The sequence below is a fragment of the Ailuropoda melanoleuca genome, chromosome 17 (assembly GCF_002007445.2).
Source record: "Ailuropoda melanoleuca isolate Jingjing chromosome 17, ASM200744v2, whole genome shotgun sequence".
In the NCBI taxonomy this organism is placed as follows: Eukaryota; Metazoa; Chordata; class Mammalia; order Carnivora; family Ursidae; genus Ailuropoda; species Ailuropoda melanoleuca.
The window spans coordinates 11,883,345-11,899,897 of record NC_048234.1 but is presented as its reverse complement, the minus strand read 5'-3'; the positions used below and the strand labels follow the sequence as shown (position 1 = coordinate 11,899,897).

Sequence of the window (16,553 nt, the reverse complement as noted above, 5' to 3'; positions counted from 1 at the left end):
AGCCCCCCCCCCCCCAACAAATCACCCCCTGCCCACCTCATTATTTCTAGCTAGCCTCTTTGGCAGTAGAGAAACGGTTTTTCCCCCTGGCATTTTTTTGAGATGACTAGACGGACTTGGGAAATAATGTCATTACAAAAGGGTTTTCATCGTGCTAGGAGCCGATTTCTAAGGGCAATTAACCTTCTGAGGTTGGAGAAAAAAACAGTAAAAAGACTGCAGAGAACGCGGTAATTCTCAGAGTTAAAAAATGCAAATGACAGTGTAGCAAAACCGTATTAATTTCAAACCCACTAAATGAAAACTTCTGTACAAACAGCAGCCACCCGTGCGTGCTCTGCCAGCCAGATGACCCGCAGTGAGAGTCGGGGTGCCCGGGGCTTAGCTCATCCCCATGAGAGCACGCACGCGCACGCGGCTTCTCGTCGTGCCGGCAGGGCCACCGTGCAGGTGTGCAAGGAGACCATCTCTCTCTGCGGGGTGCAGTGACCACCTGGGTCTGGAGTCACCCAGACCCGGCTCCAAACCCTGGTTCCAGCATTTTCCAGGGGTGCGACCCCATGCCTCTGTTTCCCCCCTGTAAGATGCGGCTACCAACAGCCCCCAGCTGCGCAGGCAGTTCAGAAGCGGTGAGGCGATGAGGGGAGAGCGAAGCATGCTGGAACACGGCGGCACGTAGTACCGTTCTGCCGTATTACTGCTTCTTGACAATACTTTCACGGGCCCTGAGTTTTGGTTTCTGGATGTACGTGAAAGTCGTGAAAGGCCGAATCTACATAAACGCGCTGTACGTGGGCTAGCTAGCCCACCCTCCCCACCCCCGCCCTGTCGGAACCAGGGAGGGCAGAGGCGGCTCCTTACCTGGTACTCCTCCTCCAGGCGGGACAGCAGCACAGCCTGCTCCACGGTCAGGCGCAGGTCCATCAGGCCCAAGGTCAGCACCAGGGACTTGAGCTGGGTCACTACAAACTCAATCCCTGCAGGGACACGAGCCAGATCAGGATCCAGGGCACCCCCACCCCGAGACAGGGCAGTTTGCAGACCTACTCTTTGCGAGCCCCTGCAGGCCTGGAGGGGTACAGAAGTGCTAGGTGGGGGACAACGGTCCCAGGGGACGTGCGCTTTCTGGCCGGCTCTGTACCCGTTCCCCACTCCTCTCGAAGAGCACTGTGATTTTTCACTGGGGGTGTCATCCCTCTTCTGCTCCTGCCCCCGGGGGGGGGGGCGGCACATGACTGAACCCGGCCGGTCAGAGGACTCCACCCCCTGGTCCAGGGACTGGTTGGTAGACGGGCATATGACTTGAGCCAGGCCAATGAGACCTGAAGTCAAGACACCTGAAAAAGGGAGAGCCAACTATCTCCTGGAAGGGTGGGAACCTGCTGTCCTCCTGGGACTGAGTAGAAGGGTTAGTTGGCATCTGAGCCCCGCCTTCAGTGCTCCTGTGACGCCCGTCCCCATCACGCAGCCCTCCCAGGCCCACGGGAAACACCACGCATACCTTGCAGGGCCCACATGTTGTAAGATGCCAGGTGGCTGACGAGCACTTCCCGAGTCCTTGCTGGGATACTAGGCCCCATGATGCTGGTGGAGGAGCCAATCTCCACGTCGTATCTGCAAGGAAAAGGCTTCGGCATGTCCCCGTGGTGCTGTGTGGCCCAGCTTCCATGTGGAAGCAAAGTCCTCCACTGCTGAGTGTGCCCGTGCCCAGGATTCTGGGAGCAGCGGCCTCCCGACCTAATAATCTCCTGTCACCCCAGAGCAGAACCAGAGACCATGTAGCAGCCTGAAATTCTAACTCGTTTGCCTAGAATCTCCATCAAAAGCACGGGCTGCCTGCTTTTTAAACCTCTGAAGAAAAATTTTCATATTTGAGACCATAGAAGATTGTCTTTAAACAGTTATTTTCCTGGGGTGCCTGGGTGGCTCAGTCAGTTAAGTGTCTGACTCCTGATTTTGGCTCGGGTCACGATGTCAGGGTTGTGAGATTGAGCCCCGCATTGGGCTCTGCACTGGGCATGGAGCCCGCTTAAGATTCTCTCTCTCCTCTTGGCGAGGACGCAGAGAGGGGTGAACCCTCTTACGCTGTTGGTGGGAATGCAGGCTGGGGCAGCCCCTCTGGAAAACAGTGTGGAGGTTCCTCAAAAAGTTGAAACTAGAGCTACCCTACGACTCAGCAATTGCAGTGCTGGGTATTTACCCCAAAGATACAAATGTAGTGATCCGAAGGGTACCTGCACCCCAATGTTTATAGCAGCAACGTCCGCAAGAGCCAAACTATGGAAAGAGCCCAGATGTCCGCCGACAGATGAATGGATAAAGCAGATGTGGTCTATACACAATGGAATACTAGTCAGGCATCAAAAAGAATGAAATTTTGCCATTTGTAACGATGTGGATGGAACTAGAGGGTATTATGCTAAGTGAAATAAATCAATCAGAGAAAGACAATTATCATACAATCTCACTGATATGCGGAATTTAAGAAACAAAACAGGATCACAGGGGAAGAGAGGAAAAATAAAACAAGATGAAATCAGAGAGGGAGACAAAGCATAAGAGACTCTTAATCATAGAGAACAAATGGAGCGTTGCTGGAGGGGAGGGGTTGGGGAGATGGGGTGACTGGGTGACGGACATTAAGGAGGGCACGTGATGTAAGGAGCACTGGGTGTTATATAAGACTGATGAATCACTGACCTCTACAGCTGAAACTAACAATACACTATATGTTAATGAATTGAATTTAAAGTTAAAAAAAAAGATTCTCTCCCTCTGCCCTTCCCCCTCTTAAAAATGATTTCCTTACAATAATATATATTTTTAAAATTTTACTTTTGGGGCGCCTGGGTGGCACAGAGGTTAAGCGTCTGCCTTCGGCTCAGGGCGTGATCCCGGCGTTACGGGATCGAGCCCCACGTCAGGCTCCTCTGCTATGAGCCTGCTTCTTCCTCTCCCACTCCCCCTGCTTGTGTTCCCTCTCTCGCTGGCTGTCTCTGTCTCTGTCAAATAAATAAATAAAATCTTTAAAAAAAAATAAATAAATAAATAAAATAAAATTTTACTTTTAAGTAATCTTTACACCCAACATGGGGCTCGAACCCACAATCCCGAGATCAAGAGTCGCACGCTTCACTGACTGAGCCAGCCAGGCGCCCCATGTTTTCCTCACAATAATCTTTGGACGTGTCCTATGCCATCCAATCATTTTTTCAAATATTTATTAAGCCTCTACTGCATACAATCCTTTGCTTTTGGTCTGGGACATGAGTTGGCTTCAAGAATGACACATTTTCAAGGGCAATAATAACTATATAAAGGACAGGAAAAAGGTAATAGACTAAGCAATTTCTGTCATTTTCTTTCCTAGGTAACTCATTCTTCCCGTTGGTTTAGAAATATTCTTGCTGAAATTTCTAATAGTACAAATGGAACACCGCAAATGGCGGAGCTGTTTTGTAAACTCTTAAGGATGAGAATCTCAAGTGCCACAGAAAGTGGACAATTTTGTTCCACGGCAGAGATCTCCAGGTACCTCCGCTATTGTTCCGTTTCATTAGCCTCTGGAATGACACCGTAACTTCGTAGCTCTTACACGGTATTGTCGTTACATTTTATTTGATCCTTCAGTGCACTGGCTGCACCTTTTCCTATAAAACCCAAGGGTATCTGGCACATCGTGGGCACTCGGGAAACGTGCACGGATGAGACAGGGCGAGAGCACTTTTGTGAAAAATGCTACACCAAGAACAACTCCGTGTAAGCTTACAGAACACGGAGGTCAAGGTAACACCGAGGCAGCAGCCCTCCCAGACCTCCCTGGAATGAAAAGAAATTGAATTTATTTCTCCACCACGTCAATAGTTCGTGCAATTTTGCACAGAAGACTCCTTCTGTGAAGGAGAAACACTGGGCATGGTCGACTCCTAGAAGCCTTCCGTCCACAGGACTGATGTTCCCGGACTTGTCCTCCTGTGTGGACGGGTCATACACGCTGTTTGGGGATTTAGCTTAAAAGTACAGCAATCGTGACGATGACAGATGATCGGAGCCCAGATCTGCGACTTCACCGTGTGTCAAGCTCGACGTTAGGCTTCACCTAGTTCACCGCTCACAACACGCTAAGGGGTCAGGCGAGGATGCTCAGAGACCTCAAGGCGCTAGCCCCAGATCACACAGCCAATCGCGGCAGAGCGGGGGCTCCACCCCTACCCAGCATGCACTTGGTGCATGGTGGCTGATGCTAATTGGCGGAGCATTTTTTCCCAAGGGGGCCGGCCCTATCCCTCAACATCCGGGAGCTGTGGAATCCCATGGGTGCTCTGAACTCAGAAAGTCAACTAGCTGAGGGCTTCAGCAGTCCAGCGTGACCCCTGACCCCACCGGCCTGCCCAACCCTGCGGGGCTACACATCTTACCTCTTCTCGGCCCATTCTATGATCGGGTCCCACTCGTTCTTTTGCAGTTCCACTAATGTCGCTGGCTCTTCCACCCTGTAGCTAATTCATTGCAAAAATCACCTTCGTTAATAAAAAAAAAAGTATAATTCCTTCATTCAGTGACTGACAATGGAAAAACGTAAAACGCAAGAGCAAAAAAAAAACAAACCACAAAACTTCTCAACTCCCCTCACCCAGCCCTACCAGTCCTGCCCTAAAGCAGCAGTTCTCAGAGGGTAGTCTCGGGGCCAGCGGCAGGGCATCTCCTGGGAACTGGCTAGAAAGGCCAGTTCCCAGGTCCCACCCCACACCTATGGAAAGCAGAACCTCTGGGGGTGGAGACCAGCAATCCGTGTTTTAACAAGGCCTCCAGGGGATTCTACCGCAGGCTAGAGTTTGAGACCATGGTCCTAAACGTCCCTGACTGTTTCAGAGGCCAAGGCTTGCGGCACTAGGTCAATGCCATTCTAAGCACTAATTCTGCACCCCCAGATCCACACCCACCTGACCCTAAGATGCTGAGCCAGAGCTCAGTCACTGCACCCCCACCTCCCCAACCCTTCCAAGAGACTGTGCCCCTGGCCACAAACTGCCCGTGCACGTGGCCTGAGCCCGCACGGGCTCCGAAGCAGCTGCCGGCTCGGGGGCCCCACACCACCTGGTGCCAGGCTCTCCCACTTGTTTTGACCAAGAGACAAAGAAACGGGAGTCAGCTGCGGGGAGCTGAGGGGCCAGGCCCCAGGGGACGGGAAGACGAGTAGGCACCGTGGAAAGCCACAGTGCGGTGTGAGCAGAAGGGACAAGAGCGATCGTGAGCGTGCAGGAGAATGGGCGGCCAAGAGGACTGGGACGCGAGGCAGATCAGGATACTAGAGCCTCTGGGCTCACAGACACATTCTGCTCGACCACTTCTGCTGTTTCTTGAACTTTCCTTCGACACCACTGACCAGTTAGCTAACGAACCCGGACACGAGGGGAGAAATCAGAAGTGGAGGCAGCCAGCTCCTGACATCAACAACCAACCATCCCCACGTCCAAGCGGACAACTGACGACAACGACGCCGACGTGAGAATGGGCGGAGGTCCAGGATCGGAGGCCCCGCTGGGGGTTGAAAAGTGACCCCCTTGGTCCTGGAGCCTGCAAATGCTGCATATGCTACCTCCCCACCCCGGCGCACACCCAGAGACGGCTGCCGGGCTGCAGGAGAGGAGCGCCCGGCGCTCTGACACGGCGGCAGCCTGAGCAGTCTTCCCTCCCAGGGACCCGCAGGGCAGCTGAGTGGTGATGTCAAGCAGACCGCCTCCCTGCCTTGGGAGATCGACGAAAAGGGTCTGCCTCTTCTTCCGCTGATAACGGTCTGGGCAAATGAGGCAAACAGCCCAGGGGACCCACTCAGTCGCAGGGGAATGCCCATCTAAATGTCAATTACCAGATGGTGTCGGTGTCCAGAAACTTCACAGCCGCCCGGATCAGCTGGTCCTTGTTCCGCTGGGTAGGGTTGTCTAAAGACGTGTTGCACAATGTGGTCTGAAGTGAGAGGCAAGGGGCCCCGTCACCACCGCTGGGCCCAGGCAAATGCACTGCGCTCCAGAGAGATAATGCCTCTGACCCACAGCAACACGGAGAACCCAGACAGCACCACCCGGGGAGAGCCGGAGCCAAACGGAAGCCCTCGACCCCCAGTATCTCCACAGCCTCTGCTGTAGCCCGTCTACTGAGCCCCTGTGACAGCCAGGCTCTGTGCCAAACCTGATGTGTGACAGCCTGTGGGCCCAGGGGAGTCTCACAGTCACCCGAGTAATGAACCTCCCCCCGGCCTCATGCTCTCCACGACCAGGCTCTGCTGGATTTCACTGAATCCTCAGGACACCCTTTGAAGTAGATACCATTATGACAAGCATTTCAGAGATGTAGAAACTGAGGCCTAGGGGCTCAGTCCCTAGAACTCAGATCTGACCGAGAAGCTCCCAGCTGGCTCCCTGATCACCTTAGGAAGCAGAGGGACAAATGAGCCAAACCACAAGCAGGGTGACTTGCCCAGCGAGGTTGCTTAGGTACTAGGACAATTAGTCTGTAGCCGTGTCACCCTTATTTCCTGACAGCCAAAGGAGATGGCCAGCCCCGCCGCAGGCTGTGAAGATGCCCAGGACGCCCGCCTGGGTCTGCATGTCAAGGCCAAGCATGGGAATGACCAGGACGGCAGCACTGTTCCCAGTGTTGACTGAGCACCCGCTCTGGGCCAGGAACCACACCAAAGACGTTCCAGCATCACATCATCCCGTCCTGACCACCGTGCTCACCTTTCGCAGACGGGGACCACGGGGCTGAGACGGGGCAGTAGCTCGCCCAAGGTGACGGTCTGGAAGCCGCAGAGTTTAGCCAGCCCCTGCCCCGGTCTGCTCTCACGCCGCAGCGAGCCACCCGTGTGGAGGAAGGGCTAACTGCAAGAGAGCTGCCTCACCTCACCCACCTGGCCCCGTGCGTTCCTGTTCTCCACCAATGCTGAGTGCCGACTGGGCCTCCGGCTAGGGGCTGGCTATGCACTCGTGAGACACACATGGCCCTGCCCTTCTGTGCTCACGAGGTAGGAGACAGACTCTGAGCATGCAAACCTCAAATGGACAATTATCAACTGCATACGTGCTGGCAGAAGAAACGAACAGGTGGCGTGACAGAAAATAAGAGCGCTGGGCAGCCAGGGAAGGTGACACCTGTCCTGAGACCAGGGGAGGATCCAGCCATCCAGTATGGCGTTCTGAGCAGGGGAACCACAGGGGGCCGGGTGGGGAATGGCAGCACGTTCAAGGAGGCTAGTACGGCAGGAGTCCACCCCCGAGGGCCTGATCCGGATTCGGAAACGAGTCTAGATTTTTGCCAGGTACCCTAGGAAGCCAGCCGCGGGCATCAGGGGTAGAGGTTCGGGAACTTGTTACCAGGTGCATGGTGTAGAACTTGATGGTGTCCTGCTGGGAGTCCCATTCAGTGGCCACCGCGATGGCCAGGGCCTCGCTGGGGACGGTAAAGAGCTTGGCTTGGGGAGTTTTCAGCTTCCTGTGGTCCAGGTTTATCTCAAAGCCACCTTGAAAGATCAAATGAAAACCTCTCAGGGATTGTTAAGTGGAATCGAGTGACCATTCCTATATTTAGCTTCTTGAATCAGTGCAGACAAAGCCAACCGTGAGTCCCTTCGCGGAGGGCTTACAGAAAGCCATCCGACAAAAGCACGAAGGGTAATCTCACCGCTGAAACCGGCTAGAGATGAAAAATGTTTCTACCCATTCACAGAAAAAAAGAAAAAGAAAAAGAGACAGTCAAAATTTCAGACACTCACCTTCACCCTGTGTGATGCTGACATTCTGATAAAACCTCTTCCTTTCTGTAAAAGAGATTTTTCAAAAAGGCAGTTTAAACTAACACTGAGACAGCTCGGGAAGTGACAAGACCGGCTTGTGTCATTACTGCTGATGCTGATTGATCGCCTTGATTTTCATATCACTATTCTAGGTCTGCCCAACTCGACGCGGCATAACCAAGGGCTCCTGATTAAAGCTCGGGGGAGGAGGGCACTCACTCTCCAGTCTCCAGGGACGAGGGAGGGACGCGACACACTGGTTACGCCCCTGCCGGCCCCCCCCAGCCCAGGGACAGTCTGATCGCAAAGCATCTCAAAGCCGAAGACTACCTGACGTGACAGATTTTTCTAGCCCCCCCACCAGCACTGCCCCCATGCAGAAGAATGTGTCCCAGTCCGAAGATGGTGTCTGAATGTGATAAAGCCAGAGACCTATTTTGGACAAGAGTCTGACGCCTCTAAGACAGCAAGAGAGGAAAGCCAGTGTGGACATGCGTGTGCACGTGTGTTCCACACAGGAAGTGAGGAGAGATGCCAGGACCATCCCTCATCCTCTCTATCCAATTAATTGACCTAATTAACCAGCATGCCTGTGTATTCAACAGGCACTCCCAACATTTCCTTTAAGAAAGGGAAAAATATGCGGCTTGTGATATCTGAAAATAACTTGAATAAAACCTCCTATGAAAATGTGAACAAATCCTCCCTCTTCTACTTGGAGGGCTTAAAACTAAGAGTGTCTCCTAAAGAATTATGCAGATTCCTTTTACTAATAAAGAACAAATAGGTCAGATTTTGGAAGCTAAAAAATCGTAACCCAGCCGTCACATTTGTGATAAACACAAAACCTTGCCTCCTTCGCTTGTTCGCTCTGTCGCAAAATCACTGGGTCCTAAGAGCCTTCAGCGTCCCCGACCGAAGTTATGTGTCGGAAATACTGATGGAAAATGGGGAGGGGAGGAGATTCATTCGTTTTTAATGCTTTAGAAAAAAAACCCCAAAGAACAAAAATCACATTTAAGTTAAAATTAATTTAAACAGATGATGAAAATCAGGAGAACTTCATTTGTGCAGGGCGGGGAGGGACGGTGGAGGGAGGGTGTCTGGCCTCCAAACGTGGTGTTTTTAGGTCTTCCAAATCACGCCAGTTTTTTCATCAGTCTCATGCTCTTTCACCGATGCTTTCCCGAAAAGGGCCCCAAATTGCATTTCCACAGCTGTGCTCTACTCAAAGAAGGCCCGAACTGTTTTCCGACAAAAAAAAAAATTGAGTGCCTACCCCGTGCCAGGTACCATTCTAGGTACGTGGGATCAAGCAGTGAACAAAAATGACCAAAATCGCTGTCTTTATGGAGCGTCGATACTTAAAAGAAAAAAAAAAAGTGATAGGATCTGGCCACCGAGATGATGCTTTATTTTTATGGCACGAGTTACCACCTTTGTTTGAAATCGTAATAGAGATTCTCTCACGCATTTGACACCAAAATGGAAAGTTGACGCCGGTGCTTCCGAATGCTCCGGGTTCACATGCCATCCAGTTGCGTTCAGATGGTGCATGAGACGCGACTCTGGAGGCCTTCTGGCAGAGGTCTGGAGGCCTGGACTGAGGCACCTGGACCACATCCAGCATGTTCTCGGGTGCCTGAGCTGGGCAACGTGTCCAGAGCCAGACCAGGCAGGAAGTGGGAAGAGCTGTGAAAGCTGACTCACCATCACTGGGGGAAAGATCTGCCCCCATCAGCAGGAAGTGCCAGGGGAGAGCATTCTAGCACGTGGCTCAACAAAGCCCTGGGAGATGGGCCCGACGGACCTGAACTCAGGGGAGAAACTGACAGCTCGGGCTGAACCTACAGGTAGCAGGACAGTGAGGTTTCCCATGAGGGAAGTCTTTTTTTTCCCCTCTGCTTTGCTGGTCAGGCCTTGCCTTCTCCGTCCTGGCCAGGTCCCCCTCTGTGCCTGATTAAGAGGAAAAAACCAGAAGGGAGTGGGAAGGATAGAAGGGCAAGGATGGGTCAACCAAAACTGCTCAAAAGGCAAAGGAGCACAAAGGCTGCCGGGCCTCTGAAGAGGGCAGGCACCCCTGTGTGGCATGTTTCAGACAGGTGCTCTCCTGAATGCAACCGATACGCAGAGGGGCAGACTCTAGCCTTGGAACAAACTTCGGTGAGTCCTGGGGATCCGAATCAAAGCTCACCCCTGCCCTCGGGACACTTGCTGTCTACTGGGAAGCTGAACGCTAAACCAGCCAAAGTCTGAGGATCACTGGAGACACACACCAGGAGAGCCTAATCTCAGGGCGCCTGGGTGGCTCAGATGGTTAAGCATCTGCCTTCGGCTCAGGTCATGATCCCAGGGTCCTGGGATCAAGCCCCGTGTCGGGTGCCCTGCTCGACAGGGAGCCTGTTTCTCCCTCTCCCTCTGCTGTTCCCCCGGCTTGTGTTCTCTCGCTCTGTCAAATAAATAAATAAAATCTTAAAAAAAAAAAAAAAAAAGAGCCTAATCTCATCATGGAAAGGAAGACCTCCAAGCGGTCAGATTTCATCCAAGACCTGAGGAAGAGGGAGGAGTTAGCCAATCTGCACAGATGGCTTCGTTTCTTGGGGGGGGGGGAGGCGTTTCTAGCAGAAGAAACAGCTTACGCTGAAGGTCCTCAGCCTCATGAGAGCATGAGAGTTTGGAGAACTAAAACCATGGTCGAAAGACGAGACTGTAGCTATCCTGCAGAGCATGGTTAGAGAGGCCCAGAGAGGGTGGTGGGGGCCAGATCCGGGGGAGGGGCTGGGTAGGTCACAGTATGAAGGCAAAGGCAGCCAAGTTAGGGGTCCACATAGGCAAACAAGGCCAAGATCTGGAAAATTCATTTGGTGGCATCCATGGCCCCCAACAATGGTCTTCACCTGGACCCTCAAAGGCCTTGAGTCACATAAGATAAATCATCAGACCAGGAACCTTGAAGCACCCATGTTCTCAGTGAGCACGGGGCTAGCTGACAGCAACAGGAACCTCGTCTTTAAAGATGAAATTAACAGCCTAGCCTTGTGGGCTCACACAGAACTCGGGTCTATTCCGAGTATGAATCACTCCCTTTACAGAACAGCTGTTTCAGTGGCAAAAACACAGTCGATGCCTTTTAGGTGTGGACTATGCAGATACAAAGAAAAGGTACGTGAGAAAGTGCTGGATGTTAAAAGCTGGCTGCAAGAAAACAGGCTACTGAAGCAGAGAAGCAGAGAACAATTTTAAAAACCCACTCACGTGATGAGTGCTGACTTGGAAATTAATGTCTATCAGGTCCCTTTTTCGTATGAGGTCATTTCAATCCATATAAAGAAACAGGGTGTTTTCTGTGTCACTTCCATTACATTCCTCCTCCTGCCCCAGGCTTCACAGACCAGTGAGTGATCTTTCTATCAGCCTCAATTTTCGCTTGGCCTTTGCTTTGGAAAGACTCAAAGCTTCAGAACTACGACTCCCACAGTGCACCAAGAACAGAGGAAGTGCCCTCTCCGAGCGGACTCAACAGCTTTATCTTTTTAAACAGTGCCATCTGGTGGACCTTAAGCCTTTAAGCTACATTTGACTTAGGGCATCCCTCTATCCATAATCCTAGGGCGGCTCCAACCGTTTTCAGGTGTCAAAATTCTCCAGACCAACTATTTAAGAACTCTTACAACTCAATGATAAAAAGACAACCCAATTAAAAACTGGTCAAAGAATCTGAATGGAGATTTCTCCAAAGAAAATATACAAAATAAGCACATGAAAGACGTCATCATCATCATCAGGGAAATGCAAAACAAAACCAGGAGAAACTACCTCACACCCACTAGGATGGCTATAATTAAAAAAAAAAAAAAAGATAATAACTAGAGTTGGCAAGGATGTGGACAAAGTGGGACCTTCATACACTGCTGGGGAAAATGTAAATTGGAAAAGTGTGGCAGTTAAACCTTGAAAAAGTGTGGCAGTTCCTCAAAAAGTCAAACAGTTGCCATGTGACTAGCAATTCTACTCTTAGATATCTATCTATGAGAAATAAAAACATATGCCCAAACAAAAAACCATAAACAAAAAAAAACATATGCCCACATAAAAACTTGTACACAAGTGTTTATAGCAGCATTCAGAATAGCCGAAAGAGGGAAACAACCCAAATGGGTTCATCAACGGATGAATGAATAAATAAGATGTGATACAGCCATACAATAGAATATTACTGAGCTATGAAAAACAGTGGAGTACTGATACATGGATAAACCTTGAAAACAGACTAAATGTAAAAAAGCCAGCCAGACAGAGGCACCTGGGTGACTCAGTCGGTTGAGCGTCTGCCTTCAGCTCAGGTCGTGATCCCGGGGTCCTGGGATCGAGCCCCACGTCAGGCTCCCTGCTGGGTGGGGAGTCTGCTTCTCCCTCTCCCTCTGCTGCTCCCCCTGCTTGTGCTCGCTCACTCTCTCTGTCAAATAAATGAATAAAATCTTAAAAAAAAAAAAAAAGCCAGCCAGACAAGACCACATTCCATTTATGAAATGTCCAAACTAGGGAAATCTAGAGCCAGAACATAAAATAGTGGTCGTCTAGGGCGAGAGGGATGGGGAGGGAAGAAGGTGATAGCCAAAGGGTAGAAGGCTTCTTTTGGGGTGACAAAGTGTTCTAGAACTGTGGTGATGGTTGTACAACTCGGTGAGTATACTAAAAACCACTGAATTATACATTTTAAATGAGTGAATTATAACTGAATTGAATCTCAATAAAGCTGTTAAAAAATTCTTCAGAGCAAATGCATGTGCCATAGCAATTAATGAAAATGAGCTAAATAACTAAACACCATTTTTTTCTGAATTGCTCTACCATCCTGAGGAGGGGTTGGCTAACTTTTTCCATAAAGAACCAGAGTAAATATTTTAGGCTGGGCAGGCCATATGGTCTCTGTTGCTACTAGTCAACTCAGCGCTTAAAGTAGCCTTAGATTATATGAAAATGAAGGAGCATGGCTGTGTTCCAATAAAACTTTATTTACAAAAACGGGGGGCAGGCTGGGCTTTATCTACAGAATCTCTCTCAACCCAACGCAACCACTCTACGAAGACAGGCCAAGTAATGCCTCTGAGGTGGTATAGACTCTGGGAAGCTAAGTGACTTGTCCAGGTGACAATCCGAAAACAGAGGAGACAAGACTTCCAGCCTTGACTTCACTGGGTGTTGCACTCAGCCAGACACGCAGCCTCTCCAGAACACCTTCCCCTCTAAACAGCTGATGGATCTCTGACAGCTGGTACAGAGATGGACCACCGCATACCCTCACACAGGCCTCCTTGCTGCAAAATCTCCTCTAACACCCCAGTGACCCTTTCCCAAACCCCTCCTCTCCTGACAACCTTCGGTGGCATGGCCATTCCCAAGGAGCCACGCTCGATCTGCTCGCAAGAGTCTTCACGGAGAAGGCCCCCCTTGGGTTGAATAGTCCACCATTCCTAAGACTCACAGAATCTCAAAACGGTAACGTCTTCGCAGTGCACTCACAGGCCTGGTTTCATGTCCCTCTCTCGCACGGGGCTTCATTCTTTCATTCCTATTCTCTTTCATGTTTGACTGCCTACCATGTGCCAGCTGCTTCCAAGAGCCTGAACTAGTAAAGTCTGCAGCAGAAGGGGAGAGATGGTGGATGGCGTGCCACCGTAACGGGAAGTGGCACCCACTAATCCAAGCGAACGATCTGCCTGTGCCCATTTCAGTGAACTGTACGTGTCCCCTTCGCTCATGTTGGACTTGCCCAGGATGCTGTAAAGGAAACTCTCCTTTTCCTTTACACATTCACACACTCTGTTCCACATGTGTGGGGGTTTTGTCACCACTCAACTCTGTGACATCAGCTGGGTGTCCTACAATTCAGTGAAGTTCTGACACAATCTGCCTGGAGATAGCGTTGGATCCCACAAGTTAAGGGCTCAGACCCACAAGACTGCATTCACAGAATTCGGATAAAGATTTAACCTATGAGATTACCAGCTCATTGTCAAAGGATGTAACTCAGGGTCAGCCACAGGAAGAGATGTGCAGGGCAACATCTAGGGGAAACGGTGTGGAGCTTCCATGCCTTCTCTGGGCAGGCTACTCTTCCAGCATCTCCAAGTGTTCACCACCCCTGAAGCCCTCTGAACCCCACAGTTCAGGGATTTTACGGAGGCTTCATTATAGGGGCACGACTGATTAAATCACAAGCCATTAGCAATCAAGTCGATCTCTCCAGCCCTTCTCCCCTCCCCAGAGGTCAGGGGGTGGGACTGAAAGTACCAAACCTCTAATCTTGCGGTTGGTTCCCCTGGCAACCAGCCCCCACCCTTAGGTGCTTTCCAAAAGCCACCTTATTAACATAACCTCAGGTGTGGTTGAAAGGGGCTTATGAATAAGAAAGTCCTTTCAACTTTGTATCTCTGGAGCTATTTTAGGACAAAAGACCAAATATTATAACACAAGCCTCTTCCATAGGTCTTATTGCTTAGCGAATTACAAGGGTTTTACGAGATGCATGTCAGGAACTGAAGGGAGACCAAATATACACAGTTGACCCTTGAGCAACGTGGCTTGGAACTGCGCAGGTCCACTTACACCTGAATCTTTTTTTTATAGTATAGTAAATGTTATTTTCTCTTCCTCCTGATCTCTTCCTTATGATTCTAATTTTCTAAATAACATTTTCTTGTATCTTACTTCAAGAATACTGACTATAAAACATGATATACAAAATGTGTTACTTGATTGGTATCGGTAATGCTTCTGGTCAACAGTAGGTTATCCGTAATCAAGTTTTGGGGAAGTTATATGTGAATTTTCGATGGTGGGGGGTGGCAGTGGCGCCCCTAACCCTTACGTTGTTTGAAGGGTCAACTGTATATTTCTTCATCTAATTCACAGTATCGCAAATGCCCTTCCTTCTTCCTCTTTACTGGCTCTTTATGGCCACTTTCAGGCCCTCCAACTTGGACCCTGACCGGCAAAACGTCAGCTCCTAGCTGCATCCAGCTCTCTCCCCCGTTTGTATAAAATTACGAAACTTAACAGAAGGACCCTCAGAGGCAACCTAGTCCTTCAACTCATGGAGGAAAATGAGGCCCAAAGGAAGCAGTCCGGCGCCCACGATCACACAGCACCTCAGAGCTTCAGCCAGCATTAGACCCAGATCTGTACTTCTGTCACAATGTCAAACTACCTGTAGAGTTCTAGATTTTCCAAAGTAAGAAGTGTTATAGCAAGGTCCCTCCCAGCCTGCTGTCACCTGTTGTTCTGACCACCCAACACTCTTCCTCCTCCTCTCCACTGAACTCCAACTCATCTGTTAAGCTCAGCTGAAATGTCCTTTCTTCCAAGACCCTTTCCAGACCCTCAAAACCCCCAAGAAGGGAATAGGTGCTTCTTTCTGTTCTCACAGCTTTGTACTTCCCTTATAACAGGATATTATACACTGTTGTTTAATGAGACTATTATAACCTGCAGCGATCGATAATGACAGTGATCATTAGGTAGGACCACGCCTGCCTTGAAGACCACCATGCCTCCAGTGCTCAGCACAGAAAAGCTAACTGAATGAAGAGCGTTACTACTCTTCACTCATTTAAGGGAGTCACTCCCACTCTTACTCTAAAACGTCCCCCCAGAATTGGGGAAAGAGTCACTACCTTTCTCTCCTGACTGATAAGAAGGAGAGAAAGGAGGCACCAGGGTCAACTCCTTAGCAGAAACGGCAAGGATTGTGGTCGGACAATGGGAGGGAGGGCCAGGAAACCTGCAGAGAAATTGGCCAGGATGGAAGACTGAATGCCCACTGAATGCCCCGGTTCCAGGGCCCTGCTGTGCCTAGCTAGGGGGACACATAAAAAGGTCAGGCCGACCGTTGCCTTCCACAGACCTCTCAGTCCGCTCTGTAACCTTGGTGTAGTCCTGATCGAGAACCCGAATTTCCCTGTCTGAGAACAAGAATGCCATCTGCCTTCCGTATCAGAAAAGAAAACCATAAGCTTTGAGAAAAGCTGCACAAGCCAAATGGCAACTACTGTCTCCGGCAGCGACGCGCCGGGTGGACTGTCCTTGCCTGGGCTTCTATTTTCCCCGATCCGTAGTAGGACCCGATTGAACTGCGTAACCTCATGAGCCTGAGCCCTACCTCGATTACCCCGCCTTGCACAGCCGAACCCCTCAGGTCACCTTAGCCCGGCTCGGGCTCTGGCCAAAAGAGAATGTGCCCCGGGCTCCCTCACCTGTTGGGGGCGCGTAGGCCCGGGCAGGAGTCAGGCGGTTTGGCCCCGGCCCCACGGAGGCGGTGAGGGCACCCCGGAGTGGGTTCAGGAAGCGGCGCCCGGCGTGCCGCAGCCGGAGGATGCTCCTCCACATCGCGCCCGAAAGCCTGGGAGGACGACCGGCGCGAAACCTGAGCAGGAAACAGAGCGAAGGGATCCCCAAAGCCGCACGCTCGGGCTGTACGGAAACCTCTCACCACCTCCCCAGAGCCCTTATGCTCCCCTGGACGCCGCCATCTTCCGCATGACACCAGCGGCGCGCCGTCGCTCCTGCGCGCCTCCTGCGCACACCCCCAGTCAATCAGCATCACAAACGCACCTCGCCCCGCCCCCTCCACGCCGCGCCTCGGGAAGAAGACTACAAGTCCCAGAAGGTCCCTCGCGCACCCCGCCACGTNCGTTTTTCCCCCCCCCGCCAATGGGTGGAAGCGCCGCGTGAGCCTGTTCCCGCCCCCCCGGCGCCCTTG

The 16,553-nt window shown here is 51.1% G+C and overlaps 1 protein-coding gene across 1 annotated transcript in view; it reads right to left on the bottom strand.

Annotated features, from left to right (window-relative positions):
- Positions 1-16,368, bottom strand: part of ATPAF2 (ATP synthase mitochondrial F1 complex assembly factor 2) — a 17,587-nt gene extending 1,219 nt beyond the window's left edge. The window contains exons 1-7 of the mRNA XM_002923124.4: positions 16,048-16,368; positions 7,772-7,816; positions 7,374-7,519; positions 5,870-5,967; positions 4,419-4,499; positions 1,502-1,614; positions 862-977 (exon numbers count right to left, since the gene is read on the bottom strand). Coding sequence (XP_002923170.1) covers positions 862-977; positions 1,502-1,614; positions 4,419-4,499; positions 5,870-5,967; positions 7,374-7,519; positions 7,772-7,816; positions 16,048-16,180 — 732 coding nt within the window. The 5' untranslated portion in view covers positions 16,181-16,368. The remainder of the gene's footprint in view (positions 1-861; positions 978-1,501; positions 1,615-4,418; positions 4,500-5,869; positions 5,968-7,373; positions 7,520-7,771; positions 7,817-16,047) is intronic.
- Between the last annotated feature and the right edge of the window lie 185 nt (positions 16,369-16,553).